This window comes from Ictalurus furcatus, chromosome 18, assembly GCF_023375685.1.
Source record: "Ictalurus furcatus strain D&B chromosome 18, Billie_1.0, whole genome shotgun sequence".
Classification (NCBI taxonomy): domain Eukaryota; kingdom Metazoa; phylum Chordata; class Actinopteri; order Siluriformes; family Ictaluridae; genus Ictalurus; species Ictalurus furcatus.
Genome location: NC_071272.1, coordinates 15,164,956 through 15,188,375, shown reverse-complemented (window position 1 = coordinate 15,188,375; position 23,420 = coordinate 15,164,956). Strand labels below are relative to the sequence as shown.

At 38.5% G+C, this 23,420-nt stretch overlaps 2 protein-coding genes across 2 annotated transcripts; one reads left to right on the top strand and one right to left on the bottom strand.

Annotated features, from left to right (window-relative positions):
- Positions 1 to 7,874: 7,874 nt before the first annotated feature.
- Positions 7,875 to 12,504, top strand: ca4c (carbonic anhydrase IV c; the record flags this gene model as incomplete). The annotated part of the gene is made up of 7 exons (XM_053649404.1): positions 7,875 to 7,950; positions 8,379 to 8,543; positions 8,807 to 8,952; positions 9,092 to 9,184; positions 9,297 to 9,363; positions 10,300 to 10,463; positions 12,291 to 12,504. Coding segments are annotated over 7 exons (903 nt in total), but the record flags the coding sequence as incomplete, so codon positions are not given.
- Positions 12,505 to 13,064: 560 nt separating this feature from the next.
- On the bottom strand, positions 13,065 to 23,300 carry LOC128622555 (argininosuccinate lyase-like). The gene is made up of 15 exons (XM_053649166.1): positions 23,038 to 23,300; positions 21,844 to 21,927; positions 21,104 to 21,160; positions 20,372 to 20,469; positions 20,156 to 20,233; positions 19,427 to 19,504; positions 18,732 to 18,784; positions 18,418 to 18,480; positions 17,389 to 17,503; positions 16,970 to 17,054; positions 16,734 to 16,793; positions 16,549 to 16,632; positions 14,828 to 14,908; positions 14,641 to 14,747; positions 13,065 to 13,440 (listed from the first exon to the last, which is right to left on the bottom strand). The coding sequence occupies exons 1-15, from the start codon at positions 23,182 to 23,184 to the stop codon at positions 13,296 to 13,298; spliced, it is 1,335 nt and encodes a 444-aa protein (XP_053505141.1). The 5' UTR covers positions 23,185 to 23,300; the 3' UTR covers positions 13,065 to 13,295.
- Between the last annotated feature and the right edge of the window lie 120 nt (positions 23,301 to 23,420).

The window sequence follows — 23,420 nt, the reverse complement described above, 5'->3', positions numbered from 1 at the left end:
ACAATTTTTTAGAGTATACATGCATAATGACGACCACAGTATTCTCAAGTCATATAGCTCAACGTTTTGATTAATTTTCTTTAACAGCAGCTCTGACTGTAGTACTGGCTGCAAGACAAATAACAGGTTTATAGGCAGTTTATGCACTGCTTCGAATACATTATTTCTTTTATAGTAACAATTTACCAGGGGCTGTTATGGTGGAAGCTCCGCATAAGCATATTAAAAACCATGTGTAATTGTTATAGAAGCTTTCTGTGAGATGTTTACTTAGCATTTTTGGAAGGAGTCTCCAAGTCAAGTCAAGTGGCTTTTACTGTCATTTCAACCATATACAGCTGGTACAACGTTCCTCCAGGACCATGGGGTTACATTAAACAACACATTAACCACATGAGACAACACAGAGCTCAATAAAGACCTATACAGTCTACATAAGGTGCACGTGCAAACGTGTGCAAACAACACAAGACAGTACAGTAACTACTAAAACAGGACAATGGGCACAGTAAGTGACAGTATATCGCCAACCAGTACATAGTTCTAGTGTAGAAGTGCCCGATGTACGCGGTAGTGCAAAAAAGAATAACAATATAATTTTTTAAAATGCTGTGAATATAAACATAACATACTGTACTATGACCATATTCAGCAGATTAGTTTATACCATATGTGGACATAGCAGATATTGCAGTAGCAGCCAGGTAAAGTGTATAATAGTGACAAGAAATGAAACAAAATATTTACAAGTACAGTAGCAGCAAATGTACAGGTCTGTAACAGTAGAATAAAGCTTCATGATTTCCACCATGGAAAAGTGTTGAAGAGAGCTTTGCAGCTTCACTGAGACAAGACAAGCTTCATTTTCTTTGTCTTATTCACACCAAGAGAAAGAAAATAAAGGAAAGGCTGCTGAGGGAACTATTATTTGTAATTGTTATTGATAATTGCTAACAGGAATAAACTTGTTTCACATGCATTCCACAACAGTAACCATAACCATAAATTGGTAAAAATATGACCTCATTCTTTAATAAATGATTTAAAAAAAAAAAAAAAAAAAAAAAAAAAAAAGGTTTAACAAATTGCTCTAGTACAAGAAGAATAAAACTCTTCACAATGTGCTGTTCTATACTGTATGTAATCAATTTTGGGGTACTAGCACACCGCCATTATAGATTATAGATTATTTACCAATAACAGCATGCCCCATCATGTTTTTTCCTTACATAAAATGCATCAGCATAATGACAATATGACAATGTCAAGTTTTGCAAATGTATTGGTACAAAAACAGTTCCGATATAATAATTTTCATGGCATTAGCTACTTAATACAATGTGAGCCCATGGAGCAAAATGTTGAGAAAATAAGCTGGCTATAAAAGCCTTGTAATAATGTATTGTGACCTTAACAGTGGGGTTAATTCAAAGTTATTAAAGCAGTGGAAATGAATTGAAATGGGCTTAATTGTAGGCAAGAATGATTGTATTATAGTAGGAATTGTTTTTATTTACTTTCCAGCATTCTTGTTAACCACATTAAAACCAGTGAGGCAGTTTGCATGGTTTAGCCCAAGCTTTCATCTCATTCATTCCAGGTCTTCTAACATATCAGTCATGACTCAAGGTCTTACTGTAGAACTTTAATGAATAACTTTAGTGATTTACTTATGTTATTAACTTATGTTAATAACAATTTCCTTGGCTAACTCTATTTCTAAATGATTTGGCATTGCAATGCTCACCAGATACACCATGCCTCTGTGACCTGGAAACCAGGCATGTGAACGGACAATCTTTTCAGCAAAGGTAAAATCACTGATTTTATTTGTACATCAAAAATACCCTTCTCTAGCCAGATTCTGTGCTTCTTCTGATGGCTGGGGAACCAACAGCAGTCCCAGCACCTGAAAAATCCCACCAGAGGGCGGCATTCCCAGACAACAAGAGAAAAAGCAGAGTTGCGCAAAGCCAGATAGCAAAACTGGCAAGGAAAATACAAGAGGACCATAATATACTTAAATATGTGTTTTGTACTACTATATAATGTTACATATTTTTAAGGAGTAAGACTTGATGGGACATGCTGTTGATCTTTATCCAATAATAGCACATCCTGATGCCAATGGTAACAATGTTTATTCATTAAATATAATTAGTTTAGTATAAGCATTGGTATAAGTACCTCAGGGTTTTGTTCATGAGGGATGGAAAAGGGGAGCACGAGCATCTGCGGTATTGCGGATGCTGTATCCGTCCATGGTGGTGAAGTGGGAGCGGAGTCCTCGGACAAGGCTCGCGATTTACACGTCAATTTACCTCTCTATCCTCAACTATGGTCATGAACGTTGGGTAATGACAAAAAGGACAAGATCGCAGGTGCAAGCGGCGGAAATGAGGTCTCTCTACAGGGTTGCTGGACTCACCCTTAGGGATAGGGTGAGGAGTTCAGTAATCTGGGAAAGCCTCGAAGTAGAGTCGCTACTTCTCCAGATCGAGAGGAACCAGTGGAGGTGCTTCAGGCATCTGGTAAGGATGCCACCCAGGAGGCTGCCTGTGCAGCTCTACCATGGGCGAAGACCCCGAAGCCAACCCAGGACACGCTGGAGGGATTATATCTCCCGGCTGGCCTGGGAACGCCTGGGAATCCCACAGGAGGAGCTGGAATCTGTATCTGGAGATAGGGAGGTCTGATCTGGCCTACTTAGTATACTGCCACCGCGACCTTCACCAGGACAAGCAATGTAGAAAATTGATGGATGGATGGTTGTGGAACAGCCATGAAAGAATTTAGTTCCTATTATCACTTACATTAAATCAGTTGTCGTTCCCTCAGTCGTCTCTCTTTTTAATTTCACTTTAAGTTAAAAAGGCAAAATAAATGCAGCTTGTCAATTTTAAGGGTAAGAATCCTCCATCCTCAGTCATCCATCCTGAAAACTTTCCTGTAGCAGAAGAAAAAAAAAAAAAACAACAACAACAACAAAAAAAAACAGGTTACAGGTTTATCTCTGACTGTTGCATAAATGCTAAATAAACATCAGATCACATTAAACCCTCACTATATCAATGATTACACACAATTAATCTGTTTTTGTGGAGCATTTGCCTCGGTGTCCTTTGTTACTACAGAAACCATAATGAGAACAAGTGCATTGATATAAATCTGTCATTTGTGTTGCAGTTGTTGCTGCTAAAAGTGAGACAACCAGTTATTTCCAACAAGTTTGGGTGGTGGGGGGGACTACATTTTATTACTTAGGTGATATAGGCATAGCATAACCTTGTTTCTTCAGTAAATGAAACGATCAGTTAAAAACCAGTGTTTTGCATTTCCTCATGTTCTCTTTGTCTTATATCACATTTTGTATGAGGATCTGATACAATTTCTCAAGAATTTCTCTTCATAAATCCCTGAAATATACATCACTATTTTGTGTATGGACATGCAGGAAAACCCCATGCAATAAATAGACGACAAACCCCAAACAGCATCAAGAAGTTCTCATCAGCGCTATTTAACAAGTCACAGTATTCTGTTGTTTTTTGCTTAAGTCACACTGCTTACTCAGTCAATGCATCGTTATGACAAAAATGTCCTTAAAAAGCTGTCGAATCATTTAATCCAAACAGAGCTGATACATTGAGCAAGGAGATGTTTGACTATATCGTACACATTTGTAGAAGAGTAATGATCTTGCTGTCTGATCTTACCTAGAAGAGGACAGTTTCCCTTTTGAGTCTGGTGTCTTCCTCATGCTGTTGACCATGCTGTTGACCATGCTGAGATGTTCCTTGCTACTGTCACTTCTCACTTGTAAGTCACTTTGGAAAAAGCGTTTGCTAAATGAATAAATGTAAATGTAAATGTCACCTCTGACTTTCTCATTAGATCTCTTAATCTACATCCAGAAACCATTCAATCTATTGTTGAATAAAATATATTATATTACATTGAAATCATCCAAGGTTCTAGATTGGACTTCATTACCATATTCAGTACCATAATCAGTCTTCATCAGCTAGACACACTGTAGTGCCTGCCTCTTGAGTGGACACTGGGACAAAAATTCTCTCACTCACTTTTTCTCACACACATACACATACAAACCCAAACTCTCTGTCTCTGTCTCTCTGTCTCTCTCTCTCTCTCTCTCTCTCTCTCAGTCTCTCTCTCTCTCTCTCCACACTCGCTCCCTCCCTCCCTCCTATGCCATCCTTACAGGTGCTCTTCTGCCCCGAATGCCAGACTGAGTTTATTGCTATTGCAGTCATGTGGTCCACGCTCCTTGTGTTATGTCTTCTGCTTGCTCCATGTTTCCACTCTGGTAAGACTTCCACATGATTAGACAACTTTTTTAAAAGCAATTGTGTCATGATAATACATATTGTGTAAGTAGTGTGACTGTTAAACAAACAAAAAAGAATACTGTAACTTAGTGCTGCTGCTGTTTGGGTTTTGCTGTCCATTTAATGCATAGGTTTCTCCTGCATATCCATATACAATGTAGTGAGGTGTATTTATAGGATTAATTCAGAAAAATATATCTTTTTTCTACTAAGGCACTTGCGAATTACAGTACCAATATTTTGTGGTAAATTAAATGATTATTTTCTTGAATTGATTTCTGAAATAAAATGTTAATGGATGGTTCCAGATGTGCAGTTTTTTTTTGCACATCTCAGGTGGGAAATATGATAAACTCATGTATGCACACCGACAAGTCCATCATAAATGATGCATTTCAACTTTGATGTTTTTGTGCCATTCATTGCTTTTGTTTTCTAAAATCCTTTGTATAATCTAACAGTGTGCAATAATGTTAAATAAAATATTGCAGCGATTTTTTTTTAAGTGCTTTCAGTATATGAAACTGTAAGAAAGCATAATGACGTCAGGACACACATTGCGTATTAAAGTAATCAATATCTGTGTGAAAACTCCCAGAAACAGGTTTATTGTGAGACTTAATGATCACCTCTGGATTTCTCCAGGCCCCCTTAATAACCTGTTTCTGTCTATTATTTACATTCTATTTGATTTGATTTGCTTTCACATCAAATCAAATAGCAGTGCTATTGTATAAGGGTCTGCTTTTCTGAACTGTACATACAGTATTTAATCTGTACATTTCCTTGTGGTATTGTCTTGCTTAAATATAGCCTACATATTAGTATTTTTCCCACTGACCTTTTAAATGAAGCTTTACTTACTTCTTTTCCACAAAGCCTTTCATTGTCTGTTTTTGATGTTTATTAGAGCACATTCAGTTAAAGTTCAGTTAATGCACCACCACTGAGATTATTAATCGCAACCCTTGGCAGGAAGTCACAGCATGGACAAAGAAGTGGGGGTTTTCTGCTGCATATTCAAAAACAAAAACTGGTAAAAACGGGAGACAGTGGAACTCGGGGTACAATTATTGTGACTTGACTGTTTATGGTTTTCACAGTAATTGGAGTGTGGTCATAATATAAACCCAACACAACTAATCACTGAATACCAGTGGATTTCTTGAATCTGATTGGTCAGAAGGTGATTAATTTTCTGAAAATAATGCCGTCTGCAAGACAATTTTCAGGCTTACGTGGTATTGGCAAAAGTTTGTGAACCTGACCATCACACCCATACGTGGTTCTTCCCTAAACTGTTACCACAAAATTGAAAACACACAATTGTCTAGAATGTATTTGTATGCTGTAGCTTTAAGATTTCCCTTCAATGGAATTAAGAGGCCCAAACTTGTTCCAGCATGATGATGCCCCAGTGCACAAAGCGAGCTCCCTGAAGACTTGGTTTGCCAGGGTTGGTATGGAAGAACTCAAGTGGTCTGCACAGAGCTCTGACCTCAACCCCACTGAACACCTTCAGGATGAATTGGAATGCCAACTGTGCACGAAGCTTTCTCGTCCAACGTCAACGCCCAACCTCACTAATGCACTTTTGGCTGAAATGGGCAGAAATTCCCACAGCCACATTCCAAAATCTAGTAGAAAGTCTTCCCAGAAGAGTGGAGGTTATTATAACAGCCAAGGCTGGAAAAACTTTGCAATGAGATGTTCAACAAGCACATATGGGTGTGATGATCAGATGTCCACATACTTTTGGCCAAATTATGCATATTAACACACTCATTCTAATACATGATCGCTTCTATAGTAAAAACTTATTCAAAGAGACTTGACAGATGCTCTAGTCTACATAATCTAAACCTAATAATAAACAGAATAAAACATGTTTAACAAAGAAATAAATATGACTGTTATGATGAAATTTTCCATGAGGAGACATTAACTTAACATTTGTGTAAGCACTTTGTAACAGTCTGAAGTTGTCTGACACAGGACAATCTTCAGGACAGAGGACTTTGCACATTGCAGTGTCATAGTAACATGAGAAGCTTGTCTTATTAACTTCAAGTGAGAAGAAAAAAAGGCTGTTGAGGTGATGACTCTATAGCTGCTATTATGTAAGTCACAGTCACCCTGGTCCTGGCAAACCCCTTGTCTTGCACATTTTAGTGCTTTCTGTGCTACCAACAATTAGATAATTAACAGCTCATCCTGGGTGAAGGTTGGTGTCTTAGAACAGGGAAAACACTAAAATGTGCTGAACACAGGGTACTCCAGGAGAATGGTTCGGAACCTGTGACATAAGTGATAAAAGGAATTAACCTGTTTCCTAGATGTTACACAACATTAAATGTAACTCACTCACTCATGTTCAGGAACCGCTTCATCCTGGTTAGGGTCACTGTGAATCTGGAGCCTATCCCAGGAACACCAGGTGTGAGGCAGGAACACAGTAAATGTAACTATAAACTGATAAAAAAGTATAACATTTTTTAATTTATTAAAAACAAACAAACACTATAAGCCATGCTGTGATAAGAAAAAAAACAACTCCAGGCTGGTAACAGTAACTTCACTTCGCATCAGGCTGCATCACACCCATCCTCCATTGTTCACTATTTTTCTATAACAGCATGCCCAAAGTGTTTTATTCCTTACATATCTAATGTTTGTGCGGCATTTCAATTTTCGGCTGAAAGTCACCAAACTGTATGTTTTGCCATATATTATACCTAAGGTATGATCTGAGAGAGTACAAAATCATTATGGGGCACAACTACTTAATCACAGCCATCTGCATGCACCGTTGCATTTCCTCAGTATTCAAATGATAACACATCTGAAGTGTTCTCACAATGCAGTCCAAAGAATACTCGAAAATCTAATGCTTGCAGTCATTATTAAAGGGACCAAGTAACAGACATTTTTCTCCTAATATTTTGCCATTGTTATTACTCTGAATGGCAAAAATGGCATTTACCTATTAAACATTGGTATACATACATATAATAGCAATAGTAAATGATATGCAACAATGCTAAAGTCCATGAATAAACTGTGTTAGCAACCATGCAAGAATAGGACACTATTAAAAACGTTAAAGTGCTTGCAGAATGGCTCTTCTTTTTGAATCCTAAAATCAGGAATCCTTCAGAATTCTACCAGTTGAGGGTGTTGCCTTTACAGGAAGTATGGCATAAACACTTCAGAAATGACCTCACTGTGAATTTTTTTTTAATAGTAGCTCTATGTCTGCATACTGTGCATAATCAGCAACAAACGGTACTACTATCTCCCCCATAGTACCATTTAATTCTTGTTGGTGTAAATTAGGAAAGGTGCCATATGCTATACGACTGGAATCTTTTGTTAATGGACTGGTGTCCAAAGGAAAAAATACTATACCAGTTGTCCTTCTGGGGAAACCTTCAACAGAGTGTTTCCATAACAGAGAGTTCCAAATAGAACCTTTTATGGAAGCTGATATTCCTTAATTATCCAATGAACTGTTGAACCCAATTTCAACTAATTGTTTCCTCTGTTCCAGTTCAGTGGTGCTATCAGAGCCAGTACTCATGTGAGGACCAGTGCAGAGGTAAGCTAAGTCAACTTTCAACCATTTATTTATTGGCTAGGGTGGCATGGTGGGTCCCTGGTTCAATCCTGAGGTTGGGTTACAATCTGAGAAGTTTTGTACATTCTCCCAGTATTTGCATAGTTTTCCTCCAGGTTCTCCAATGCCCTCCCAACTCCCACAAACATGCTGTTCTGTGGATTGGCTACTGTAAATTGCCCCTAGGTTTAAAAGTGTGTGCGAATGGATGAGAGCATGGTGCCCTGCAGTGGATGGACATCCCACCCAGGATGTATTCCTGTATGTCCTCAGTCCTGGGATAGACAACTGATCTCCCACAACCCTGACCAGGATAAGGCACTTACTAAAGATGAATGAATTAAGGAGTTTTTGGCCATAATTCAATTGTGCCACTTTGCTGATTATGCATTATTTTGATGATGTTTCAGAGCCCAGTCAGTGGGACAAAGACTTTCCAGTTTGTGGAGGCCAGAACCAGTCACCCATTAACATTGTGACACACAAGGCGAGGCATGACCCCTGTCTAACCCCGATCATCTTCGAAGGTTACACACAAACTCTGAACATCACTGTGCAGAACCTTGGAAATACTGGTGAATCCGCAGTTTCATTGGTTCTATTTTTTCATTTATTTCAGGCAAATCTGTGTCAGCTGAGTCACATTCAGTTCAGTTCTAACAATCTCAGTAGTATGTTTGTCTATGTTTGTATATTTCCTTATACTTAATTAGGTTCTCATTATAAGAACTCGTCATAATTATAAGCATCATAAGAAATATAAAAGTGATGAGCAACAAAATACTTAAATCGTGTGCAGCATTTGCCTTCTTGTTTGTAACATTTTGCACTTCCTTAGCTGTGTTTGCACTACCTCCATCTTTGCTGATCCGAGGTGGGGATCTGCCTGCCACCTACAAGGCCATTCAGCTGCATCTACACTGGGGAGTGGATGATGGGCCAGGCTCAGAACACACTGTAGATGGGGAACAGTATCCCATGGAAGTGAGATCACAAATCACAATCACAAATTTAGTTTCAAAGCAGAAACATAAATGCTTTGCTCTTTGTTAAACCATGATTGCCATATATATATATATATATATATATATGTATATATATTTGTGTTTCTTCTATCCTAAAGCTCCATATTGTTCATATAAAAGAGCAGTACACAACCCTGAAGGAAGCCATGAATGATATAGAAGGGGTAGCAGGTCTTGCCTTCTTCTATCAGGTAACAAACTTTGGGCATTTCTGATTGATGGAGTGTCTCAGTGTAGCACAGTATTCTGCCATGCTTATCTATTCTATTAATGATGGCATGATGTCCTTGTTCTTTGCCTTAGGTGTCCACAGAAGAAAACCAGAAATTCAATCAAGTGATTCAGGCTTTGGGAAGAATTCCATATGATGGTGAGCTCCTGTAGACAGTATCAGAAGTTAACTTGTCTGGACTTCCAGGATTCTTTGCCCCATTTTGGGATTTTTACCCCATTTTCCTTAGATTTCTACTCCCATTTTATCATGACTTGGTCATTTGTTAATTCCCATCCACCTACTATCTCTCCCCTATCACATGACAACTACCAAAGGCTAGTTGGTAAAGGCTAACACATGCTGCCTCTGATACATGAAGCCAGCCTCTGATACATGAAGCCAGCCTCATCATCTCCCCTATCACACAGCAATTATCAAGCCAGAGAGGGTGGAGCAAACACTTCCTCTGAGACACGTGAATCCGACTGCCACATCTTTTCTTCAAATTGGACATGTCTAGGACATTTCTGTCTGGTTAGCCCTCAACTTTCTTCCTGTCGTGCAATAGAGGAAGACTTAGATCAGTTACATCATTCTTATGTGAATGTTTTTAGAACGCAAGACGATTGGAACGTAACATGTTTTACATGTAAAATAGTCCACGGTATTACAACCTAGTTCTCTTGTTCAAAGTAGTTATAGCCTAATGTTCAGAAACATTTTTGATCATTCATGTTCCATACCTGTCCGTTAAATAGTTTTAAGTCATAAAAGTTATGATAAGTAATTAAAGTACAAAAACACAAAAGCAAAAAAATCTATCTATCAAAAAAAGATTATAGATAGATAGATAGATAGATAGATAGATTTTATATAGAATAGATAATTGTTATACCTGGTCTCCACCAATATGGTGGGGGTGGGGGCATGCCACATGATAGGGGAGGTTGGAGGGCTTTGGTTGCAAAAGGTTGAGAACCTCTTGCTTAGACAATAGTGTGAAAATTGGCAATAATGTTAGTAAACTGTGAGGTAAGGGAAAGAAACCATATCTCACAAATTGTGTGCTATGCGATTATCCTACTTACAAAGGGAACACCAGTATTGTCCCAGAATTCCGGATGACTGATATCTTGCCTTCGTTGGAGAAGCTTTCCAGTTACTACCGTTACTCAGGTTCGCTGACCACGCCAGGCTGCAATGAGGCCATCCTCTGGACCATCTTCCAGGAGTCTTTTACCATCAGCCAACAACAGGTAGAGAACTTTTCTATCTTTAACTCATGACCAGTCTGAGTAGGCACAGACTGTACATGGGTCCTCTAAACTACTGCCACTGTTCATTTTGATTCAATTAAAATCCTGTGTTGCTTCTATATGTGGAAGGCAAGTGAATCAGTAGATCCCACTATGGGAGGTGATGCCAAATTGGGTGGTTTTGAATAACCCAATATCACTAGAAATCACTGGAAATATCATGTTGGACAATCTAATCTGGCAATATATCTCCAGGATTCTTGGGAGTGAAATGGGTGGGATTTAATTCTTGATTGGCTTTGGAGATGAATACAATGCAACCCAGCACCCCCTTAGAAAAAAGTCAATTAAATCTGGCAACCTACTGTATGAGGTGAGTGACATTAATTGCAGTTCATTCTAAAGTGATGAACTCTAACCAGGGCACTTCGAATGGGGACCATCCACAGCAACTATTTATAGGTTCTTTCCAAAATGATATGATATAGAACATTTCCTTTAGTGGGCCCTTCAAAATGGTCTTTTCTGAAAGAACAACCAATGGACACTTTGCTCCTGAGATACTTTGCAGTGAATTACAAAATGGCCGTGACAACAAACAAGCTTATCTTTAAATGCTGGTCAGTTCAAGTAGAAAACATTACTTATAGTCATTTTGTAATAGCACATTACAACTACAGTGAATAGAACAGAAGAAAGCACTGCAGCAAATAAGCTCTTTGATGTACTGTAGGTGTACCTTGTATCTTGTGCATTTGTAAATGGTAATGGTAAATGTCTGCACTTATATAGCACTTTTTGTAACCTTAGCGGTTCTACAAAGCACTTTACACTGTTTCGTATTCACCCATTCACACACACCAATGGTAGCAGAGTTGCCATGCAAGGCGTTAGCTTGCCATCAGGAGCAACTTGGGGTTCAGTGCCTTGCCCAAGGACACTTCGGCATGCGGAGTCATGTGGGTCAGAAATCGAACTGCCAACCCTACAATTAGTGGACAACCCACTCTACCACCTGAGCCACAGCCGCCCATTTGTCATTTATGCTATTTGTAAATTTACAAAGTTAAGGCAAGTGCACCTTGTGGCAAGTGGCATACTAAATGTGACCAGCAACAGCATAGTGAAGTTTTTGCTGCTTAGTCCATTCATTCATTATTAAACTGAGAGATTTGTTCTTATTTAAGTATGTGTCAGAGATAAGAAAACATCTCCACCATGGAAAAATTCTGTTATGTTCATTCACCTTCAGTGACCACTTTATCCTGGTCAAGATAGTGGTGGCTTATCCCAGTAACGCTGGGATAGCGTAAGGCAGGAATACAAGCTAGATGTGACATTAGTCCATCACAGTGGACCATGCACACATGAACAATTTAGCATAAGCAACTCCGGCATGTGTGAAAACCAGAGATGTCTGATGAAACCCACACAGACATTGACAACATGTGAAGCTCCACACAGACAGCAACCCATGCTCAGAATTGAACCAGGTTCCCTGGAGCTTTGATGCGGCCATGCTACCCACTGAACAGCCCTAAAATTACATTATTGTGCCTATATTTTCTCATGGTGTAGGGTGTAGCCTTAGGAGGCAGGACAGCTTACTCATGAAGTCATCACTTCAAAATGGACCACAGCCATTTATAACCCTTGGGGATCGTAGTTTTGAGCATGCTCTCATGGATATTGAATGGCAAATTTCATATATGATTAGGCATATGACAAGTGTTTTACCAGAAAGCATCATTAGCATAGGAAAATACCTCACCACCACAAGGATACCTCCAGTCCTCACCACCATTTTTGTTTGTCTGTGTTCCACAGTTGGTGAACGTAACAAAGCAGATGTGGTTCAAGAAGGGAAAGCCCATGATTGACAACTTCCGCCCAGTGCAGAAGCTAAATGGGCGCATAGTGTACAAATCCATGGCATGTTCCTGTACATCATCAGAACCAGTAATTCTGTGTCTGTTTCTCCTCTGTATATTTGAGCTCATAGAGGGTATATTCACATAATGTATTTGTATTGTCTTTATAATTTCAGGATAAACACACACATTTTCAGAGAATACAGTAAATACTCTAGTACTCTTGAGCACATTTAAAAAAAAAAAAAACTGTTTATTCATTTGTTGGCAATATGCAAAACAATGCTGTGCAAGACAACAGAATATTTTTGTACCCCACTATGATTAAAAACTTGTACCAAAATTCCACATTAAAGAAAGCCCAAAATTCCCCCAAACCACCAGAATTATAGCTAGAAATAAACAAAATGTTCTGATTTAAGATGAATGTATAAAGAAAGGAGATGCAAAGTCATGTGTTAACAACAGTAGGGATGTGGGAAGGAGTTTTATATTGGGCTGCTGGAATTTTAAGTCATATACATGTCGTGTGCTGTGACATTATATCTTCGGTAGAGTATGTCTTTCAGTTTGATGAGGCTCTTGAAAAAAATCTATGTTGATTATTTTTAATGCCAATTATGTGATACATGATATATGTTAATGTTTATTTAAAAAAACAAAACTAAAAGTCCTCAACATTCAAACTCAAAAACTACTCAAAATACTAAATTTTAGAGTTTGTTTATTTCCTTGTTCATCTATTATTGCTGATAATAATAATAATAATAATAATAATAATAATAATAATAATAGCAGTCACTCTCCCAGGTATGTTGTACTGTATGTTTCCCTACAGTAAATTTTAAACAGAAAGTATTTTGACAATGAATCTGTTGGATGTGATAAAGCTTGAAAACAACATGGTTTAGAAAATGTGCTAATGTTTGTGGTTCTAACTTTGTGAGGGTTACCATTACAGTTATACACTGTGCACCTTCAGCCAGGCTCTCATGTGTTCTATCTGTGCCGTGACACTACTCCGTGCTGTGCCACCCGGGGCGCTGTACTGCTCCACACTGCTTGTGTAGTCCCACACTGAGGACACGTCACTGTCAAACAGAGGACTAGATAAAAGAAGAGGGGAGAGTGTCAGTGTCTGCTTTTCTAATACACAATTGTGCATCCTCCCCCATTCCACTGCCCATGATTCCATGTCCATTAATGGATAAAAAAAAAGTATGCAATGTTGTTCTCTGCTAAATAAAAAACTGTTAGTGTTGGCAAACTGCTGTGGTATAAGAGGAATAAAGCACATGTGCTGTTATATGAAAATAAACAACTTTGGGTTCCTACAGCTAACCTAGTGACCAGGGACCATAATGACAAAAATATGTACACATTATCTTACTACAAAGAGTTGTAAGCATTTCTTAATAACAATAGCATTACTAAAAGAAAACCAGGAATCAGAGGAATATTGAGATGGTGCTGACAGATGATGACTTTGTCAGTTTGTTATATTTTTAATATTAAAATCGATTGCTGACAGCATGCTGGCTTTAAACATCTACAGAGTCTTTCAGACCCATGGTTCTCAAAGTGGGATCTGGGGATCTGTGAAGAATAGCCAGGGAGTCTGATTTGTATTTTATATTTCATTGCAGTGATGGAAATCATAACTCAATTTAAATTAATTTATTCATCTTCAGCAACAGTCCATTTCCCTGTTATTATTTTCATAAAATAAATCTGTACAGAGGTGGGCATGGGTTATTAAAGCGGTTCTTTGAGACTGGTTTATTATCTGCATTTAGCACAAAAATTCTTTGCTAATACTTTTAGACTACAAACAAAAAATAGGAGTCTGTAATTTGGACTATTATGTCTTTATTTCCCAAGAAAAGTAGCATTAGTCAGTTTGTAGCCTTCTACTTCTACCTTCTACTTGACTACCCTGATGAAGCTAAGTAGAATACCAAATAGCCAAACTTCTTAAGGATCTCTTAAGCATACAAGTAGTTGAGAGAAAGAGAGGGTGTGCAGTGGATGAGAGGTCATTTTGTTATGCTACTTGTTCATAAGAAAAAAAACAATATACTTGTGAAAACATTCTTTGAAAGCACTCTATTGTTTGCTAGTTTCTATCAGCTACTAATTGTACGCTAATTACTGTGAAAAGCTAGTGACATAAAGAGAATACAACAGGAGGGATATTGTAACTAAATAATGTGAGCATGCATGTATGGAATGTAAAAGTCCACCTGTGTGTGTGTGTGTGTGTGTGTGTTGTGTGTGTGTGTGTGTGTGAGTGTGTGTGCACTGACCTGGCAGTATGGAGGTCTTCCACAGTAAGCTTGTTTAGTGGGACACCTTTAGACTCAGCTTGATAGACAGCTTTTCCGGAGCAGCTATGAGCTTCCCTAAAAGGCATCTACAACAAACACATGGATGATTATTTAATTAATAGCTCGATATTACAAATGCGCAACTGTGAGAAGATAAATTACTCACTCCTTTCCTGACAAGGTAATAGGCCAGATCAGTGGCCAGCATGTCCGGACTGAGTGCTGCCTCCATAGCTTTCTGATTGACCTGCATTAGATTCCAAAATGTTATTAAGCACTTTCAGAGCAAATCAAAGTATTTCCATTGAAACCTGTTAAAAGTGACAGTGCGTGCTTGACTAATTTACCTAGCAGCCAATAGCATTCGTAATACACCACAACCCCCACTGTATCGAAACAAACTTGAATTGAGCTTTGTGAACTGGCCAAATATGAACAATAAAGACTTTAATAACAGCCTTGTTTCAATTGTGGAGAATTACTCACTGCCACCTTCTCCCAGGCCTGTCAACTTTAATGAGGATCATACCCTAGACAATGAGATGCCATGTGTTGTTGGACTTATGCCATACATATTTGAGTTTTGTTTGTAGGTCAGTGCCACTGATGGTGACAGAGAGCTACTAGGTTATTACCGGAAAGGATCTGATGCATCTGAATGGTAAATAAAATAATACTACATACTCTTACTGATGAAGAAGCCTAGACAGTGTATAAAGACAGAAATGGTCTTGATCACTCTGAGGTAGCAAAACACTGACACTGAGCAGCCCCAAATTCCACCCTCTTCCAAATGAATAAACTCCAAATGTTTTTTAACTCAACCAGTGAATGCTGATGACCATATTTGCTGCTAATGGGCTGCTACTATAGAGTGAGACACGTGCCTGGGGGTGGGACATATATGTTCTAGATAGCATTTAACTGGATGAAAACTAATCCAGAATGAATCATTAAAAAAATGTAAGCATTGTCTCAAAAGTGACAAACTGTGATGTACAGTATTGGTGACAAAGTGACATACTGATGTCCAGAACACTAAGGGAGAGGATACTACACACTCTGAAAGACCAATTTTGGTTTCAGGGGTACTTTAAGTATCTTTTTATCCATATCCATTGATTTTCTGTACCGCTTATCCTACACAGGGTCACCAGAAGCCTATCCCAGGGGACTCGGGGCACGAGCGTGGGGACACCCTGGAAAGAGTGCCAGCCCATAACAGGACACAATCATGCGCGCGCACACACACACACACACACACACAGCGGACAATTTGGAAATGCCAATCAGCCTACAACGCATGTCTTTTGACTGGGGAGGAAAGCGGAGTACCCCGAGGAACCCCCGAAGCACAGGCAGAACATGCAAACTCTACACACACACGGGGAAGGCGGGACACGAACACCCAAACCTGGAGGTGCGAGGCAGACGTGCTAAGAAATAGTTCATTCCCATGATCAGCTATAGGGTTCCTGAACCTTCTGAGGAAGAGAACAGAGAAGTCTCTGCCCAGTACAGCCTCCTCAGCAAAACCAATTTGATTGTACACCTTAATGAATGAATGACTGGTATTCACTGATTAGTTACATGCCACTTTTGGGCAACCCCACTTTTTTGTTAGCTTGTCTCAGAGTAATTGTCCAAGAGCGTTTCAAAGTCAGCAGATGAAATGCTTCTGCTAACCCTGCATATACATTAGCAGGTAACAAGGTGCTCTAATCTTACAGGTTGTCTCTAGTAGGTGTGTAACAAACAGGCAAGCTTGGCTGTTATTAGGTTCTGATATAAGAAGATAGCAGCTGATGTATATACACTTGGTGCCATTTTTCAGTGCCCAATGTGGTTGAACTGGAAATAAACTCAAGTAGTTGTAAGAACTCTCACCTCCAGTGTAGACATGACACCTGTAGCCACCTGCAGTACAGCATGCAATGAATCATAGGTGTCAAACATGGCCTCTTTATCCTCCTACAAAACACACACGCACGGGTGAGTAGTGCCTAAGAGAACTTCAAACGCTAGTACACAATATTAAGCTGTTCTCTCTATAAAACTAAATGTCAGTTTACCTGTAGATCTTTGTTGTATGTGCTGGGGAGGCCTTTGAGTACCATCATAAAACCTGCACACTAACCAATAGTTACAGATTAATAATGGTAAAAATGTATGTAACAAAAATGTTAACATAATGTATACAACTCTTAGCTGTATAAACTGCTTGAGAGTAAAAAAAAATTAACTGTCAATTATTAAGTCATTAGGGACTGATTTCTCTTCAGTGAATCTCTTCATTGCTAGGCCTTACTCTGCCGAACACTCGTCCTGCTTTGCTGCGGATGAGCTCCAGACTGTCAGCATTCTTCTTCTGCGGCATCAGACTGCTTCCTGTGCTGCTCACGCCAAACACACAAGCAGAGATCTAACTAACATGGCACTTCTACACACACTACTAACAGAATGTGTGCAGCAGACAAAAGCATGTTAAAGTTCACAATTTAACAAAATAGATACAAATTCTGTTACTGTAATTAAGAGAGAGAAACATCTCTGGGGAATGAGAATCAGAAATTTACAAACGAGGGAAAACAAGGACTACAACATATTGCTATTTTATTAGTGTACATTATAAAGTACACTGTGGTATTTTTAAATAAACATCACTTTATGTAATGAATGAAGAATGAATATACATCGATTAATGTTTTTGTAAGCCGATATACTCACCTGTATAAATCGGATGACTTGATAAAGGAGAATTCTTTGGTGCTGTACAGGATCAGATCCTCTGCCATCTTACTGAGGTGCATGAGACACATTGATCCCCAGAAGAGGAACTCAGCTGCCATAAAAATAATTTTTTAATTTTTTTTTTAAATCACACAAACTGAATATATCTCAATAAAGATAATCTCCATCCCTGATTTGTCTACATCACTCTCCTCTCCACCAATAGCTGGTGTGTCACAATGCTACAGATTGGTGGTGGTTGGAGATTTCCTCCAATACAATGTAAAGCGCTTTGAGTGCCTAAAAAAGCTCTATATAAATCTATGGAATTATGATGATTATTATTATTATTAGTTACGTTTTTAGCCCTTGTGTGTCTTTATGGACCTTTATGTCCTCTGTGGACCTATGTGTAACTTTTTTTAATTGACGCACAAGGGTTAATGTCTGAATCTAACTTTCCACTTTCAATGTAAAGTTGGAGGAGCCAGGGCCGACTGGTCTAAATGGATAGTATCCCTAAGCTAGGGGTATCCAAGTGTTTTTTGCTGGTGATTGAAAATTGTGTGCAACAGGGCTGATTTATTTAAGCCTGCTTTTCTGACTCCATAATACTTCATCAACAGTCAGCGAGAAGGTGCATGTGAAAGACTATAATGGGTACAATCAACATGAACAAGGTTCCAGATTACTTGCTTTAAAAATGTCCCAATCAATATACAAATTACACACAGCGACAGACAACAAAATCATATGTTTTGTGTGGTTTGAACACAACATACCTGTTTATAGTGCTTTCTAACTGAAAAAAAAAAGAATGTTCCTTATCGATCTTTCAATTTAATGTTCCTCTGTGAACGCGTGATAAGGCTCAACTATAATAGTTTCACCAATAAAGGCAACACCAATCTACTGGTAGGTGGTAGAATTATTTTTAGCCCTCTTATTAAATATCGTGACCAGCCATCATTGTGTGGAGCTAATGCTGAATTTGCATTCCTAAGAGACTTTAAGCAAGAAACATACCGACGAAATCTCTCTGTCCGGTTGCATCCATACTGTTGATGCTGATCCCGTCAAAGTTGAGTTCTGCAGAGAATTTAAAACCATGGAGAAAAATGAACAGAATATGCAGCAGAGAATATAAAGAACAGAACATGAATTTGAACTACCTAAGAACTCACTTTGATTATGTACAATACATATGACAAACACAGAAATTAATGTAATGGTTGTTGAATAAATCATTTGAGTTTAATCTACATAATACACCACTAACCCCCCCCCCCCCCCCAAAAAAAAAAAAAAACATTTTTAAAAAACCCCAAAAAAGCCCAAACCTTTCCGAAGAAGTTCCCTATCAATGTTGAAGGGGTTCCCAGCAATGGCTCCACTATAAAACAACATTTACAATAATTAGACATAATTCATTCAGACTGAAATCAATAGATAACCATATTGTGTAGACTATTTTTTGCCAAAGTGCAAACATCCTGTGCCTTTGACGCTTTGAAGAAGAGAACAATGATTATATGCTTACATTGTCTGCTTATATGTTTACTTTTGGCATTTCCCTTAGGCTGTATTAATGTTATGTATTAAATAGCTTACCATACTTTAGTACATTACATTAGCTACTACATTTAACAAGGTCACGTTCACTTTTCAGGCAGCCAAAACATTGTACGAGGCAGAACTCTGGAGCTTTTACTTGCATGGTGGGCTTGCTAATAAATATATTACATTACATTACATTTATGGCATTTGGCAGATGCCCTTATCGAGAGCAAATTACATTTCTCTCATTTATACAACTGAGCAATTGAGGGTTAAGGGCCCAAGGGCCCAACAGTGGTAGCTTGGCAGCGCTGGGGCTTGAACTCCTGACATTTTGATCAATAACCCAGAGCCTTTAACCACTGAGCCACCACTGCCCCATATGTGAAGATATTGAAGCTTCAAGTGAAGTGATGAATATGCAAGTACAGTGCATCGTATAGACTTGAAAGTATGCACGGTCAGAATTAGGACAGACCTTCCTAAAGGCAGAACGTTGACCCGCTTCCTGATTTCCTCCAGCTGCTCCACGTCTCTGCTCAGTGCCACTGCGTGACTGAAACAACAGCACCATGAATATGCTTCATGCACATATTGATTATTTGGCTTATTTGGATTATTATTTAAAGTAGAACTTGACTCAAACAGCGTCAGCAGTGCTGCCTCCATTGCCAACGAGTCTACTCTGAGTCTACTCACTCTACCAGATACTATGAAAATCTGGAAGATGCAAAATGTGAGAAACAGCCTCCAGAAATGTGCTCGTGCCATAATCTGCTTTTAGACTAATCCGGACACCTGCAACACTCTGCTGGATTTGTGCCTTACTGCAAAATTTGTGTGATGTTTTATTTCTGATCCTGCATGAACACAGCTCAAATATTCCACAAATTTCCCTGCTTCCAACACATAAACTTCGAGAACTGACTGTTCACTTGCTGAAAAATGTATCCCACCCCCCGACAGGTGCCACTGTAATGAGAATCAATGCTATTCATGTCCCCTGTCAGTGGTTTTAATTTTATGGCTGATTAGTGTATGTATTTATTGCTATTTGTTGTTTTGTCAAATACAAATGAAAAGTGCTTTGGTATCAGTCATGGTGAAAGTTTTTCTGTCACTAGCCTCAAAAAAAAAACTAACTAAATGCAAATACTAAGTCATCTTCATCATGTACATTGTGCATATTCGCTGTGTGAAAGTGTACCTGAGAATCCAGTGGCTCCATCTGATTGGCTGCGCTCTCTGCATGTGAGTGTATCCAGGAAAAAGGATGTTGATTTCTCTACAGAGCAGAGAAAATCATGGAATGATGACGAGATGACCACGTGTGTATGTACATATTATATATATATATATATATATATATATATATATATATATGAAGATCTTATATGAATTCACATTATTTTTATGTTCTTACATGGCTGCCCTTTCCACCATGGTAGTTATAAGTTGGATGGTGTTTCCCTTCAGAGTGGTGATAGCATCCCGCAACCACAGCCTCATATCTGTCACAACCTATTCAAGCAACATACAATAATAAGAAGAAATAACTTTACTAAATAAAATTACTAAATGTACACAAATGGTAATTAATAAGTATGTAATAAAACATGATGGGGTGTGCTGTTAGAGGAAAATGATCAACAACGGGGTGGTGTGATGAGGTCTGATTACAAAACTACTGTTAGTGTTATGACCCTGAACTTGATTATTTTCCAAAACACAGCATGTCACAAAATGTCTCCCATGGTAGAAACTTACTGACTGTTACATTTTGTCCTGAGACGGGATCAATAAATGTTAAATAAACATCTCCTTACAGAAAGCTTCATCCTATCAACTATTATACGTTTTTATTTACTGAATAACTGCATGTTTCTAATTAGTTTATTATTAGCCTTTGATTATGTAGCATGTCCACCATGTGTATGAGCCGTTACTTCAGATATATAATAACATATAATGAGAACATTAATATAAACCTGTGATTTGAATTACAGCCAGCACTACTGTCAGAGCTACTCTTAAAGAAATCTCGACGCTGTTAAAGAAAAATCAACACTTTCCGACCAATCAGATTCAAGTATTCAACATTGCTTTGGTCTACATATTTGTAAAACGCCTAGATCGTGTACAAACTGAGACCCACTTGATCATTCCTGCTCCTGCCAGTATGAAGCTTTCCAGCTGCCTCTCCGATCAGTTCCTATAAAACAGACACACACCGGTAATAATTCAAAGCACCACTGATTCATGACACCACTGTGCAGTTCCATATCCTGCCTGAAGCATGTAGTTTGGGGTTCATCTAATTGAACTGTGACTACTTCTCACAGAACAGTAGGCAATTTGTACAACAATTGAATCACACAGGAAGACATCAGCAATCAGTGATTTTTTCTTGATATTTTGCTTGTTCTTACACTAATATGACATGTATGTTTATTTTTATTGTATATATTGCATTAAATTCCCTGATAGTTATATAAAATAACATTTTAGACTACTAGTTTTGCTAGGTGTCTCTACTAAATGTACCATACATCCCACTTCATGTACTTGTGTGTCATGCAATGATGTATTTTTTTTAAAAATAAATAAATAATGAACTTGCACTTGAACTATCTAGGCATCTCATTTTGTCCATTTTATACACAAGTGTATCATGCAGTGTCATAAAACCACATAAGCAAGTATATTATTTCAGCACCAATTGGAGCTCCATGATTAAAGTTCTGATGAAAGGAAGGCTGCGAGTTCAGATCTCCTGCTCTGGTGAAAACCCTCAACTATGCTTGTATCAAATTCTGCCCAAGACTCTGCTTTGGATAAAAAAATCTGCCAAATTAATCAAGGCAAACTGTGGTTTGACAATACAGTGAAGCTCACCTTTAGTCTACGCTCATTGGCTGTGTGAATATCCTCATCTCCTGGCTTGATCTGGAATGTACCACTGGACCATTCACCCAAAACCTGATTTAGCACAACAGAGGTAGACAGTTCCACACTGTGGGAAACAGGTTTTGTGAAGCAACACAACAATGAATAAGTACAGGTACTTTTTTGGCTTAGTTTGTACACAATGACCTCCATCAATGGTGTCATGTGACTCTGGGCTACTGTTGTTGTGTACAAATGAACATACAGCTGTGAGTTTATCATGTCCACCCACCATACCAGAGTATCACAAAACATGTCTATGATGGTCCAAATAAGCAAAAATATGACTGAATGGCAACATCCGTTACATGTTACGCTTAACTATTATGCTTAATGAGGAATTTCTGTCTATGTAATGTTTTATAATGGTACTTTCCATTACCACTTTTGACTTGTGCCACAGACTCTGAACAGATGAAACACATCTGTTTTAATTTGACGTGAGGAGAATAAACACACACCTCTTCGCCCCAAACAGTCTTTAAACATTCTATTTTCACAGTCGACTTTTCTTTTTTTAAAATCTGTCATCAGTTTGATAATCAGACCAGAGATGGTAAGTAAAGTCTATGAAAGTAAAGTTTGTGAAAACTCTTTCTGACCTAATGTCTCTAGCCCTGTAGCTAGTCTCTGGCCTGATGAGCTGCTTCAGCTAAATAATTTACTAAATGCATGTGACTGGATAAGCTATAACAGAGGATCTGTGACAAAAACCATCCTGGTTAATGTTTAAAAAAACTAGAATCATGAAACTACAGGTATGTTTAAGATATAATTTTTCTGCTACTATATATTTTCAAGGTGCTACGAAATTCTTTCTTGGGTCCGCATCCAGACACGGTTCGCCAGTTGACGATTGCTGGTGTATGACATTGTGGGTATACAATTACAGACTGTAGCCCATCTGCTGGAAATTACAGTGACACTGACAGGGTAGTGTGTGCAGTGCCGGTACAAATGTATCAGGAACAGGAGAATTGTTAGTGTTTTTAAACATCACAATTACAGGCTACTCTTTCAGTAAAACAGTTTTCATTTCCCCGAACGCTGAATCAGTCCCACACAAAAAAACTCACCATTCTTGTTAGGCCACAAATATTGAAAAGGATTCACAGAAGGAAGCAAACATTCAAGCCAGCTAACCTGATCAAGGCCGCCCTGAATATGCACCAATTCCTCCTGAGTGACCAGCTTGGCTTTGTGCAATGCCTTTACGTAGGCTTTACTGCCCCTGATGTCTGCATCCCACATGCGTTGATCATATGAGATTGATGCGTTGAACTTCTCCATGATGGGATCAGTGCTCCCTACAAATCTACCGCCCCACAACTTGTTTCCCTGCACGGCAGGAAACAAATTACAGGAATAAATGACAAATTAAAGGATTAGTGTGGCTAATATTTACAACTTCCAAGAAATGTATCATAAAGTCAACTACTACCTACACTTGAAGCTAAATACTAAAGTCTTTTGCACCCATAACCATAAATGTAAAGTATGTCATGATACTACTATTGCCAAATAAA